The sequence below is a fragment of the Actinia tenebrosa genome, unplaced genomic scaffold (assembly GCF_029948245.1).
Source record: "Actinia tenebrosa isolate PJP-AT-01 unplaced genomic scaffold, QUT_ActTen_1.0 PGA_scaffold9__36_contigs__length_13948895, whole genome shotgun sequence".
Lineage (NCBI taxonomy): Eukaryota > Metazoa > Cnidaria > Anthozoa > Actiniaria > Actiniidae > Actinia > Actinia tenebrosa.
In genome coordinates this window covers 3596119-3608997 of record NW_028292586.1, presented here as the reverse complement: position 1 = coordinate 3608997, position 12879 = coordinate 3596119, and the positions used below count along the sequence as shown (strand labels likewise).

At 34.5% G+C, this 12879-nt stretch overlaps 2 protein-coding genes across 7 annotated transcripts; both read right to left on the bottom strand.

Annotated features, from left to right (window-relative positions):
* Positions 1-51: 51 nt before the first annotated feature.
* On the bottom strand, positions 52-7910 carry LOC148904513 (uncharacterized). Of its 5 annotated transcripts, XM_089025044.1 has the most exons (11): positions 7801-7910; positions 5824-6102; positions 5201-5476; positions 3108-3377; positions 2465-2939; positions 1870-1941; positions 1716-1772; positions 1447-1554; positions 1215-1242; positions 1041-1077; positions 52-752 (listed from the first exon to the last, which is right to left on the bottom strand). In XM_089025044.1, exons 5-11 carry the CDS (start codon positions 2505-2507, stop codon positions 366-368), a joined length of 732 nt encoding a protein of 243 aa, XP_088881170.1. In that variant the 5' UTR covers positions 2508-2939; positions 3108-3377; positions 5201-5476; positions 5824-6102; positions 7801-7910; the 3' UTR covers positions 52-365. The 5 variants fall into 5 exon arrangements, with proteins under 5 accessions (XP_088881170.1, XP_088881167.1, XP_088881168.1 ...); XM_089025041.1 differs by having other exon boundaries at positions 2465-3377; XM_089025042.1 differs by lacking the exon at positions 3108-3377 and having other exon boundaries at positions 2465-2934.
* Positions 7911-9163: 1253 nt separating this feature from the next.
* On the bottom strand, positions 9164-12879 carry LOC148904512 (uncharacterized). Of its 2 annotated transcripts, none has more exons than XM_089025039.1 (9): positions 12445-12879; positions 11831-12170; positions 10934-11209; positions 10665-10736; positions 10513-10569; positions 10235-10342; positions 9997-10024; positions 9789-9825; positions 9164-9595 (listed from the first exon to the last, which is right to left on the bottom strand). In XM_089025039.1, exons 2-9 carry the CDS (start codon positions 12132-12134, stop codon positions 9209-9211), a joined length of 1269 nt encoding a protein of 422 aa, XP_088881165.1. In that variant the 5' UTR covers positions 12135-12170; positions 12445-12879; the 3' UTR covers positions 9164-9208. The 2 variants fall into 2 exon arrangements, with proteins under 2 accessions (XP_088881165.1, XP_088881166.1); XM_089025040.1 differs by having other exon boundaries at positions 11831-12109.

Here is a 12879-nt window from a genome sequence, read left to right as displayed (position 1 = left end):
TTCGTAGATGTTTCCTACTACAATATACATACACTTAAATGTCTTTTTATTTATTACTACCATTATTACTATAATACTACATATTCTATACACCAGGCCGAGTCTTTAAATAAAAGTCTAAAAATAGCATTTGTTTTTGAGTTGCAATAAATCACATTTTTTAATGAGGGAAAAATTATGGGAATTATCTGACAATATATTTAGATGAATATTAATTTGATATATTTGCTTTGTTTCCTTTGCACTTTTGCTTTCTTGTTCTATTGTTCACTTATTTCTCCTTTTTATTTTATTTTTAGTAGAAACGTTTTCTTTTTTTCTTTTTTGTTTTTTCTTTTAATAAAACCAACATTACTTTAATACAACTACTTTTCTTCTACGCTTGAATACAGATGTAGTGGTTGGTATCCTGTTCCTTGCTGCTCGTGATTAACATTCGATGTAGCATGTTTTAACACTGTCTCACAGGGAACATTTGTTGGTAGCCCTATTTCATTATTTTCCCTTAGTAGTGACTGATACTCGTGCTCTCTTGACAATGACTCTCCATTATTTATCTGTTGATAAAGATGCTGAGTCCCTGACAGAAAGTGCTGCTCTGCAGGGTTCTCTTTTGGTTTCCTTTCGTCCAATAAGGTTGGAGTGCAATTTCTCGATACTGCTCCAACGTTAATATTCGGTGGTATCAGGTTTGGTGATTCGTGGGGTGTTTTCGATGCTGCTGATTCGTGTGTTTCAATTTCTATTCTATCCTGTATAAAAGAATATAGTAAAACAAATTGTGTTTGTTTGTCTGTTTGTTAGATAAACCCCAAACATCTACTCTATCCCTATTACTGCTTAGGTTAGGTTGGTAATCAATAAGGGGTAAAGGTTGAGTGAGTATTCCATATTCAGATATATAGTACCACTTAAATCCCCCCCCCCCCCCCTAAATAAATTATAGAAAATAAATCAAAAACGTGGTCCAACTCAACCTGTGGCTTTTTTCCCTTCATTTTCATTTTCTTATTACAGACATTCTATAGTATCAAACTCACCTCTACAACTGGAAAAGATTCTTCTGTTTTTGAAACCCTAAAAAGCAAAAATATAATCGCCAAAACGTCATGAGCTATGAATTTTTTGTTTTTGCACGGTAGGGAGTCTCAGGATATGCAACGGATGGGTTAAACTGATTACATACAGTACGTATATGGAACATGTGAACTTACCTTTGGTTGTCGCTCCTCTTCCTTAAAACTAGAATATATTTAAAATTATGATAATAAGTATAAGATAGACACACCCCGATAACACAATGTTGCCAGATATCAAAGAAAAGAAAGAAATAGTAAAATATATCAGAAATTATAGCATTGAATCATTATCAATCGTTTTACATACTTCACGGATCCTGATTAATTCTACGTGACTTGCACTGTATTATGGAATTAAAGTGTTTACCTTTGAAGCCAGTCCTTTTGAAAATGTAGCACACTAATAGCGCCATGATAATATTCACAACTATTGATATTGATGTTACGCTAAAATTAACTGTTGCAAATGTGCGACCTGATGAAAGCAGGAAAAAAATTTTGATTAAAGGTTACACAGAGTATTTGCCTGCAGACCTGGGGAAGCGGTAAAGGAAAAAAAAAGTCAATATATAGAAATGAATTAATTAAAATATATGTAACCTTTATTTATGCGTATATATGTAACATTGACATAACCTTGAATAAATAGTGTCGAGCAAGACCTCTCTCCAGTCTTGGTTCTTGAGTCATGACCTTTGAATGATGGTTATAGGATGTCAAGTCAAATGTTGATAATTCAACTGAAGTAGTTAAGAAAGTGGCTCATCAGATGTTTATTGTTAATTCTGACCTGTAGTGGTTTGTGGTGATGATGTCGTTATTCGATGGTGATTTCTACTTGTCATCAGAGAGTGTGGATGGACTGGGGATAGATGACATTATTTGTTTATGACTAAATCATTCCAAACATGCATCCATCTATCCATGCATCCATGCATCCATGCATCCATGCATCCATGCATCCATCTATCCATGCATCCATGCATCCATGCATCCATGCATCCATGCATCCATGCATCCATGCATCCATGCATCCATGCATCCATGCATCCATGCATCCATGCATCCATGCATCCATGCATCCATGCATCCATGCATCCATGCATCCATGCATCCATGCATCCATGCATCCATGCATCCATGCATCCATGCATCCATGCATCCATGCATCCATGCATCCATGCATCCATGCATCCATTCATCCATGCATCCATGCATCCATCAATCCATCCAACCATCCAACCATCTATCTATCTATCTATCTATCTATCTATCTATCTATCTATCTATCTATCTATCTATCTATCTATCTATCTATCTATCTATCTATCTATCTATTTTTCTTTAACCGTCTAAAGTTAATAATATGTCATTGTTCTCCAAACCTGTTTGAATAACACTAATAATGTGTTCATCGTAACCAAGCATATTTTTAGCTTTACACCTGCACAACCCATAGCTGTCTGCGTCTATGGTTACTAGTTCCAAGACACCAACACCAGTAACAGTATGAGATCCTGTCAATATTGATCGATTATGGGGATCATACCACGTGAACAGAGGAGAGGGCACGCCATGGGCCAAACAGTATATCCTGATTTTTCCACCATTATATGAAGAAACTGTGAAATTTGACTGAAATACATCTATTTCTGGTTTGTCTGCGAAGAGAACGAATTGATTCTTCCGATATATACCTTCTGATATACGTTCAGAAGGTATTGGCTCAATTTGCGAGTCACATTTTGTTCTTTGTAAACGGCTGTCATATTCATTTAGATTGATAGATGGCCAGCTTTTAAATCGTTTGATTGCTCATTGGATGTTTAACGTTTGTACCATTTGTTCATCTCATCTCATCTGTGAAGAGAGTGAATTATATATTTTCAGTCTGCACTGTTTCAATGATCTTGATTGTGGTCATATTGATTTGTTACAAACCTTGCAGCTTCTCACCCCACCATTTTGGCTAAAAAACGTAACAACATATATTTGTATATCTTTAAGAAAAATAGCATTTAGACTCACACTGGACGGTTACCAAGATACTCTTACAAAACGGAGGTTTGTTCAGGTTGTTAATAGCACAGCATTCGTATTGCCCACTGTCATCTCTTGTAATATTTGTAATATCGATTGTCACATTCCCTACGCCTTGATCAATGACATCACCCTGTACTTTTTGCCACGTGATGTTTGGCATAGGAGTTCCTACCGCAGAACATTTGATATGCAGTTCTTGGGATTCGTTTACAGGTATGTTTGAAAATGACGGATTGATCGATCAAGATGGAAATGCTGTAAATAAGAAAATAGCACATGTAGGTACATATCAGTCGTCACCCTTACAAATATGGCAAACAACCAAAAACCAAATGACTTATTTTGAACATTTTCATTAGAATGCATACCAAATATCCATGAAGAAATTAACTATCAAAATTGTTCATATTAGTGCAAAGTTGAAAGTGCAAAGGATATAGTATGCACAAAGAACGAAAGAACGAAAGAACGAAAGAACGAAAGAACGAAAGAACGAAAGAACGAAAGAACGAAAGAACGAAGAACGAAGACGAACAGAAGGAAAGAAGGAAAGAAGGAAAGAAGGAAAGAAGAGAAAGAAGGAAAGAAGGAAAGAAGGAAGAAGGAAAGATTGAAAGAAGGAAAGAACGACAGAAGGAAAGACGAAAGAACGAAGAAGGAAAGAAGGAAAGAACGAAAGAAGGAAAGAACGAAAGAACGAAAGAACGAAAGAACGAAAGAACGAAAGAACGAAAGAACGAAAGAACGAAAGAACGAAAGAACGAAAGAATGAAAGAAGGAAAGAACGAAAGAAGGAAAGAAAGAAAGAAGGAAAGAACGAAAGAACGAAAGAACGAAAGAACGAAAGAAGGAAAGAAGGAAAGAAGGAAAGAACGAAAGAAGGAAAGAACGAAAGAGGAAAGAAGGAAAGAAGGAAAGAAGGAAAGAAGGAAAGAAGGAAAGAAGGAAAGAACGAAAGAACGAAAGAACGAAAGAACGAAAGAACGAAAGAACGAAAGAACGAAAGAACGAAAGAACGAAAGAACGAAAGAACGAAAGAACGAAAGAACGAAAGAACGAAAGAACGAAAGAACGAAAGAACGAAAGAACGAAAGAACGAAAGAACGAAAGAACGAAAGAACGAAAGAACGAAAGAACGAAGAACGAAAGAACGAAAGAACGAAAGAACGAAAGAACGAAAGAACGAAAGAACGAAAGAACGAAAGAACGAAAGAACGAAAGAACGAAGAACGAAAGAACGAAAGAACGAAAGAACGAAAGAACGAAAGAACGAAAGAACGAAAGAACGAAAGAACGAAAGAACGAAAGAACGAAAGAACGAAAGAACGAAAGAACGAAAGAACGAAAGAACGAAAATATTTTAAGATAAAATCAAGATTTTAGGGTTAAGGTTGTACTCATCGACTCGAGTCTTATTATGGTTGGATAAATGTAAATAAACTGAATTTACAGCTCAGATTTTGTGTATGTTTGGGATCGTGTTTTGCTATTGATGCATGTTTGTTTCTTTGTTTCGAAGCCACAGAAGTCGGTTTCTTTCGTTAGTTGTTTCTTGTTTATGCATTTCAAAGTCGCTATTGATCAAAAACAAAATCACTTAAGGAATCAAACAATCGAATTAACAATTAAACAATCAAAAAAGAACTAACACCTAAGTAAAACAAAAAAACAATCGAGCTTTGTATATGGCGTGTACTTTCCGATGGTACCGGAAAAGTAGGAAGAGCTAAAAAAGACCAAATCACAATTGATATATTTCTCCCATGTGCATAGTTACAGACGGACTATATAGTTGCAAAATTTTTAAAAGAACCCTTTTCACGTTTTGTAGCTGTTAGTTGACACTGATGAATATATAATACCATAAATAAAATGATAAACCATAAAAATGATGAATTAAAATATAATTTCACGGGCGAAGCTAATCCATAATTTTAGCACGATGAGTGCGTCCTCAATCACCATGCATTTCCACGATGAAACACTTTTGTGTAATGTCTTACGCAATTTGTTTTCGAAACAACTCTTTGAAGATTGTGATTTCGCGTAAAAAGAACCATAAATAAAATGTTTTAAACCTGTTTGGGTGACATTGATGATGTGTTCATCATAACCAAGTAAATTTTCTGCTTTACATTTGTATAACCCATAGCTGTCTGCGTCTATGGTTACTAGTTCCAATACACCAACACCAGTAACAGAATGTGGTCCTGTAGGTGTTGATCGATTACGGGGACCATACCACGTGAACAGAGGTGAGGGCACGCCATGGACCAAACAGTACAACCTGATTTTACCACCATTATATGAAGAAACTGTGTCATTTGACTGAACTACATCTATTTCTGGTTTGTCTGCGAAGAGAACGAATTGATTCTTTATATATATATGTATGTTCTAATATACGTTCAGATGGATAAATGAGCTTTTTATCGATGATCGTCTGAATGGTCAATGGGTGTTCGACGTCTGTCTTTCTTTTTGTTTCTATATTTTTTGTCTGTATGTCTCACTGTCTTTTCTTCTTGTTTGGCGTCACTAGTTTGGTATTCCGATTAAGTGTTTAAAGTAATAGGGTTTTGCTTAATAATTTCATGATCTATTAGGAAAAGCCAAACATCGAAATACAATTTCGTATTAGCAAATACCTAAAGAGCCGGCTATACAATTATTAACAAAATAATCAATGTACTAAACTTACACTGGACAGATATCGTTGTACTTCTACAGGTTGGATTCTCCTTCGGGTTGTTCGTTGCACAGCAATTATATATCCCACTGTCATTTCTTGTGATATTTGATAGATTAATTGTTACATTTCCCACGCCTTGGTTCTTATGAAACTTGCCACCATCCATCAAACTCAGCTATGTGACGTTTGGTTCAGGAATTTCAACCGCAGAACAGCTGATAAGTAATCCTTCGGATTCATTTACGCGTATGTTTGAAGACGAAGGATTTAACGTGATATTAGGCAAAGCTGTTATAAGAAGAACGAAACTTAATTCAATACACTGCAAGAATTACAATCATTGCTCATCTTAAAAAAGTACAAAAATGCATCCAGATTATTGATCGTGTGAAAAAAAAAAATCAACAAATAATCCATAAAGTAAACAAAAGCAAATACGACAAATCAGACTAAAAAATTTCCGTTTGAGGAAAAATATTGGATATAAAAAATAAATATAAACAAATAAAAAGCAAAGATGAACGACAGCTTGATGTAATTAATATATGGATGATATAAATAGTTTAAACTCGATAAAATAACTATATATGTACCATTTTCCTAATCTTACTAATAATGAGATCCTCTCCTCAATAAAAAACAACAACATAATTACGGAAGATATTTCAAAATTTGAAAAATTTTCAGAGTTCAAGATATGATTTAAATTATTCACATTTTTACCAGAATAAAATACATTAGTATCATCGGCAAATAATATAGATTTCAATAGATCTGAAGAGTTCGCTATGTCGTTGACATAAATGATAAATAATAAAGGTCCTAGAATACTTCCTTGAGGAACACCGCAATTAATCGTCATCTGGGTAGATAAATTATTTTCAATTTCAACATATTGCTTTCTTTTTGTTAAATAACTGGCAATCCAGTTCAAATCTAATCCTCTAATTCCATAATATTCTAATTTTTTTACAAGTATGTTGTGAGTTACTGTATCAAAAGCTTTTGACAGGTCCAGGAATACACCTGTGGAAAGTTCCTTATTATCAATTGATGAAGAAATGTGGTTAACAATTTGAATAATAGCTAAGTTGGTCGAATAACTGGATCGAAAGCCATATTGATGTTTATAAAGTATGTTATGCTTGGTTATAAAAGCAACTAACCTATCATAAATAACCTTCTCAAAGAATTTTGAAAAGACAGGGAGTATAGAAATTGGTCTATAGTTACTAAAGTCAGAAGAACAACCACTTTTATATATAGGAATCACCCTGGCAAGTTTAGTACTATTAGGAACAATGCAATTACATTAAAGCCGTTTGTATTAATCAAAATTGCATAAAATAAACAGCGGTTTACATTGAAAATAACGCCGACTGTCGAGTCCTAGGCAGGGTGAAAATTCTTTTTCTGGTTGAAACAGGCGGAGTTTGTTTTGAAAGGTCACTTATCTTTAAACAAAACGCCAGCCAACGATTTGGTACTTTTAATCCCGCTTTGAAGCCCGCGAGTCCATTACCCATAATGCACCCAATATAGTTATATACTATACACTTGTTTGGATCAGAATTTCTGCATATTGCTGTATATATGTATATATATATATATATATATATATATATATATTGTCTATCATGAAAAAAGAACCCAAAAAGTTAATAAAAGCAAAAACGAAAAAAGCAAACTAACTAAAAACCTTTCCGTTTAAAAAGAAAAAAATAGATAAACAAAGATAAACGAAAGTTTGGTGTAATTAATACATGACGAATAGAAATAGTGGAAACTTAATACAATCACGATATAATTACTAATAATGAAATGTATATCATCTAAAACTCTTAATTTGAACCTACATGTAACGACGAGCTTGACTTTACTTATTATGGGGCTTCTTATTGCCAGCACCAGAACACATCCATACGTTCCACTATCAGCCAGAGTTACATTATGGATTACTAGTGTGGCAGTTGATTCTTTACTCACTCGAACAGGGTCCAGTAGTCTAGCAGGACATGTATCATTGTTTATGTTCCATTTCCACTTGTTGAATACATTTTCTAGTCCGATTAGAAATACACTGCCATTGTCAGAATAGGACATCCACCTTGGAGAATGAATATCAAACTCTTTCATCCTGTTATCCACACTGTAATCCCACACGAGCTTGGCGGTTTCTCCTACAGACAAATACAAAACTCTTGGTGGAACTACTGTGAAACGAGCTGCACCTAAAACATTCAACTAGGAAATATCAAAAATATAAAGACATAATGTAATAGCAAAATGGATATTCCTGTAGGATAAAGCGATGTTTCTGAGAAAGTAGACAAACAAATTCTCACCCTGCGTCCTGCTCACAAGTAACACTATGATCATCAGTGAAATCAATAGGACTAGAGATGCCTCCATTGTTTCAAAAGATTAAAGCATTAGTGGATCGTAATGATATAGTATTTGAATAGGTAATGTATTTCACTTTCATCATTCGTTGTTTTATGCATGTGGAATTTCTTTCTCGAAACTAAATATCAATGAAAAGTGTTTTCTTCCATTCTAGCGCATGATTGCACCAATCAAATGATGCTAAAATGAAATTCATGGTTATTTCGTTGTAATCATTGGACCACTTGATTTAATATCGAGTCAAAACGATTAAAGATAACTGTCCTTCTTGATTTGTGTTTTTCTTATTTTTCTTATTTCTTCCGTTTACTTAAAACAATCCAACGAAACGTAAGGGCGTAAACGTGATTCTTGTTCCAGATGATTTTCTTCTGATGCTTCAAATATTTACGTTATACTGGAGGCAGGGCATCCATGAGAAAAATCACTGAACACTTTAAATAGTGTTAACCCAAGTCATTGCAAATAAACTCAGCTTTGTGCTCAAAATAATGTAACAATGGAAATAGTAATGGCTCCAAACATGACCATTGATTTCGAAAGCATCTAAACGTTCACGATATTGATGGAAGCCCCTTGTGGTTAAGTATTGTGCTCGAGAGAGGTTTCGTACCCATGAAAGGCGCCTTTTGGTTTACTGTCATTGTGTGTAGATGTTGCTCACTTATACTATAATACTACAAATTGTATACACCAGGCCGAGTCTGAAAGTCTAATAATAGCATGTGTTTTTGAGTTGCAATAAACCACATTTTTACTGAGGGAAAAGTTATTGGAATTATCTGACAATATATTTAAATGAATATTAATTTGATATATTTGCTTTGTTCCCTTTCCACTTTTGCTTTCTTATTTTATTTTATATTATTTATTTTATTTTTGTTAGAAACGTTTTCTTTTCTTTTTTCCTTTTTCCTTTTTTTCTTTTTTTCATTTGCTTTTTCTTTTTTTTTTTTCTTTTAATAAAACCAACATCACTTTTATACAACTACTTTTCTTCTACGCTTGAATACAGATGTAGTGGTTGGTATTCTGTTCCTTGCTGCTCGTGATTAACATTCGATGTAGCATGTTTTTGCTTTGTCTCAAAGGGATCATTTGCTGGTAACCTTATTTTATCATTTTCCCTTAGTAGCGACTGATACTCGTGCTCACTTGACAATGACGCTCCATTATTTATCTGTTGATAAAGATGATGAGTTCCTGACAGAAAGTGCTGCTCTGCAGGGTTCTCTTTTGGTTTCCTTTCGTCCAATAAGGTTGGAGTGCATTCTCTCGATACTGCTCCAACATCAATATTCGGTGGTATCAGGTTTGGTGATTCGTGGGGTGTTTTCGATGCTGCTGGTTTGTGTGTTTTCATTTCTATTCTATACTGTATACAAGAATATAGTAAAACAGATTGTGTTTGTTTGCCTTTTTGTTTTTCACCCCTCCCCCCCCCCCCCTCCACCACCCCCACCCCTTAATGAATTATAAATAAATTAAATACGTAGTCCAACTCAACTTGTGGCTTTTTTCCTTCATTGTTAGTTTCTTATTGTTGACATCTTTAGTATTAAGCTCACCTCTACAATCTCCAAAGATTCTTTTGGTTTTGAAACCCTATAAAAAGCAAAAATATAATCGTCAAAACGTTCATCAAAATTCAGTTGGCTATAGTCTTGAAAAATGGCGTGAACTATGAATTATTTGTTTTTGCATACGGAGTGAGGATATGCAACGGATGGGTTAGATTGATTATATACAGTACGTATATGCAACATGTGAGCTTACCTTTGGTTGTCGCTGCTCTTCCTTAAAACTAGAATATATTTAAAATAATGATAATGAGTGAAAGAAAGGTCTACACACCCTGATGAAATTTTTTTACCAGATATATCAAAGAAAAAAAGGAAATAGTAAAATAAACCATAAATTATAGCATTGAATCATTATCAATCGTCTTTCATGCTTCACGGATTCTGATTAATACTACGTGACTTGCACTGCATGCTGGAATTAAAGTGTTTACCTTTGAAGCCAGTCCTTTTGAAAATGTAGCACACTAATAGCGCCATGATAATATTCACAACTATTGATATTGATGTTACTATGAAATGAACTGTTGCAAATGTGCGACCTGATGAAAGCAGAAAAAATAATGATTGATTAAAGTAACGCACAGTATGTGCCTGCCGACTTGGAGTAGCGGTAAAGCGAAAAAAAAAATTTCATGTCAATACATACAAATGAATTAATTAAAATATATGTAACCTTTATTTATACTTATATATGTAACATTGACATAACCTTGAATAAATAGTGTCGAGCAAGACCTCTCTCCAGGCTTGGTTCTTGAGTCATGACCTTTGAATGATGACTAGGAAGTCAAGTCAAATGTTAATAATTCCACTGAAGTAGTTAAGATAGTGGCTCATCAGATGTTTATTGGTAATTCTGACCTGTAGTGGTTTGTGATGATGATGTCGCTATTCCATGGGGATTTCTACTTGGCATCAGAGAGGGTGGATGGACTGGGGAAATATGACCTTAATTGTGAGTAAATCATTCCATCCATCCAAGCATCAATACAGGTTAAGCATGCATGAATGCATGAATGCATGAATGCATGAATGCATTCATGCATCTATTCATCCATCAATCCATCCATCTATCTATCCATTTTTCTTTAACCATCTAAAAAGTACTTATATATTATTGTTTTCCAAACCTGTTTTAATAACCCTAATAAAGTGTTCATCATAACCAAGTAAATTTTCTGCTTTACATTTGTACAACCCATAGCTGCCTGCGTCAATGGTTACTAGTTCTAAGACACCAACACCAGTAACAGTATGAGATCCTGTGGCTATTGATCGATCACGTGTATCATACCACGTGAACAGAGGAGAGGGCACGCCATGGGCCAAACAGTATATCCTGATTTTACCACCATTATATGAAGTAACTGTGTCATTTGACCGTACTAGATCTATTTCTGGTTTGTCTGCGAAGAGAAGAAAATGAAATATTCTTCCAATATATACGTTTTGATATATGTTCAGAAGGTATTGGCTCAATTTGTGAGTCAAATTTTGTTCTCTGTAAATGGCTGTTTGAAGAAAACGTTTAAAATGAGATAATAATAGGAATACATTTAGATTGATACATGGCTAGCTTTTAATCGTTTGATTGGTCATTGGATGTTTGACGTTTGTACCACCATATGAAGAAACTGTGCCAACTGCATCTGTTTCTGGTTTGTTTATGAAAAAAGGAAATGATTCTTTCAATACCTTCTAATATACGTTAGCTCAATTTGTGAGTTCAATTTATTGTTATTTTTTATTTTTACAGTTACTAAACAAAAACTTTTGTTAGAAGAAGACAATGATAGGTATACATGTAGATCGTCTGAATGATCATTGCGTGCTAGTTTGACGTCTGTCTGTCTGTCTAACTGAATTTTCAGCTAAAGTGTTTTAGGTAATAGGGTTTGCTTAATAATTTCATGATCTATTATTGTAACCCAAACATCGGCATACAATTTCGTATTAGCAAATAACAAAAGAACCAGCTATACAATGAAATATAGAGGTTGACAAAATAAGCAATGTACTAAACTCACACTGGACAGATATTGTTGTACTTCTACATGTTGGATTCTCCTTCGGGTTGTTACTGGCACAGCAATTATATATCCCACTATCGTTTCTCGTGATATTTGATAGATTAATTGTTACATTTCCCACGCCTTGGTTCTTACGGAACTTGCCACCATCCATCAATCTTAGCCATGTGACGTTTGGTTCAGGAATTCCAACCGCAGAACAGCTGATTTGTAATCCTTCGGATTCATTTACACGTATGTTTGAAAATGAAGGACTTAACGTAATATTAGGAAAAGCTGTTATACGAAGAAGGAAACTCATTCAAAACACTGCAAGAATTATAATCATTCAGCCATGCTAAAAAAGTACAAAAATGCATCCAGATTATTGATCGTGCTAAACAAAATGTAGCAAAATATCACATTATATTTATATATCATCAAAAAATAATCCATAAAGTAAAAAACAAAAACAAAAACGACAAACCAAACTAACTAAATAACTTTCCATTTGATGGAAAAAAAATTGTTATGGGGCTTCTTGTTGCAAGCACCAGAACACATCCATACGTACCACTATCAGCCAGAGTTACATTATGGATTACTAGTGTAGCAGTTGATTCTTTACTCACTCGAACAGGGTTCAGTAGTCTAGCAGGACAAGTATTCGCGTTTATGTACCATTTCCACTTGTTGAATACTTTTTCATGTGCAATTTGAAATGCTCTCTCATGGTCAGCATAGAACATCCACTTTGGTGAATGAACATCAAACTCTTCCATCCTGTTATCCACACTGTAATCCCACACGAGTTTAGCTGTTTCTCCTACAGACACATGTGAAACTCTTGGTGGAATTACTGTGAAACGAGCTGCACCTAAAATATTCAACAAGGAAATATTAAAAATGTAAAATTATAGTGTAATTGCAAAATGGATATTCCTGTAGGATAAAGCGATAATTCTGATAAAGTAGACAAACAAATTCTCGCCCTGCGTCCTGCTCACGAGTAACACTATGATGATCAGTGAAATCCATAGGACTATTGTCTCAAAAGATTAAAGCAT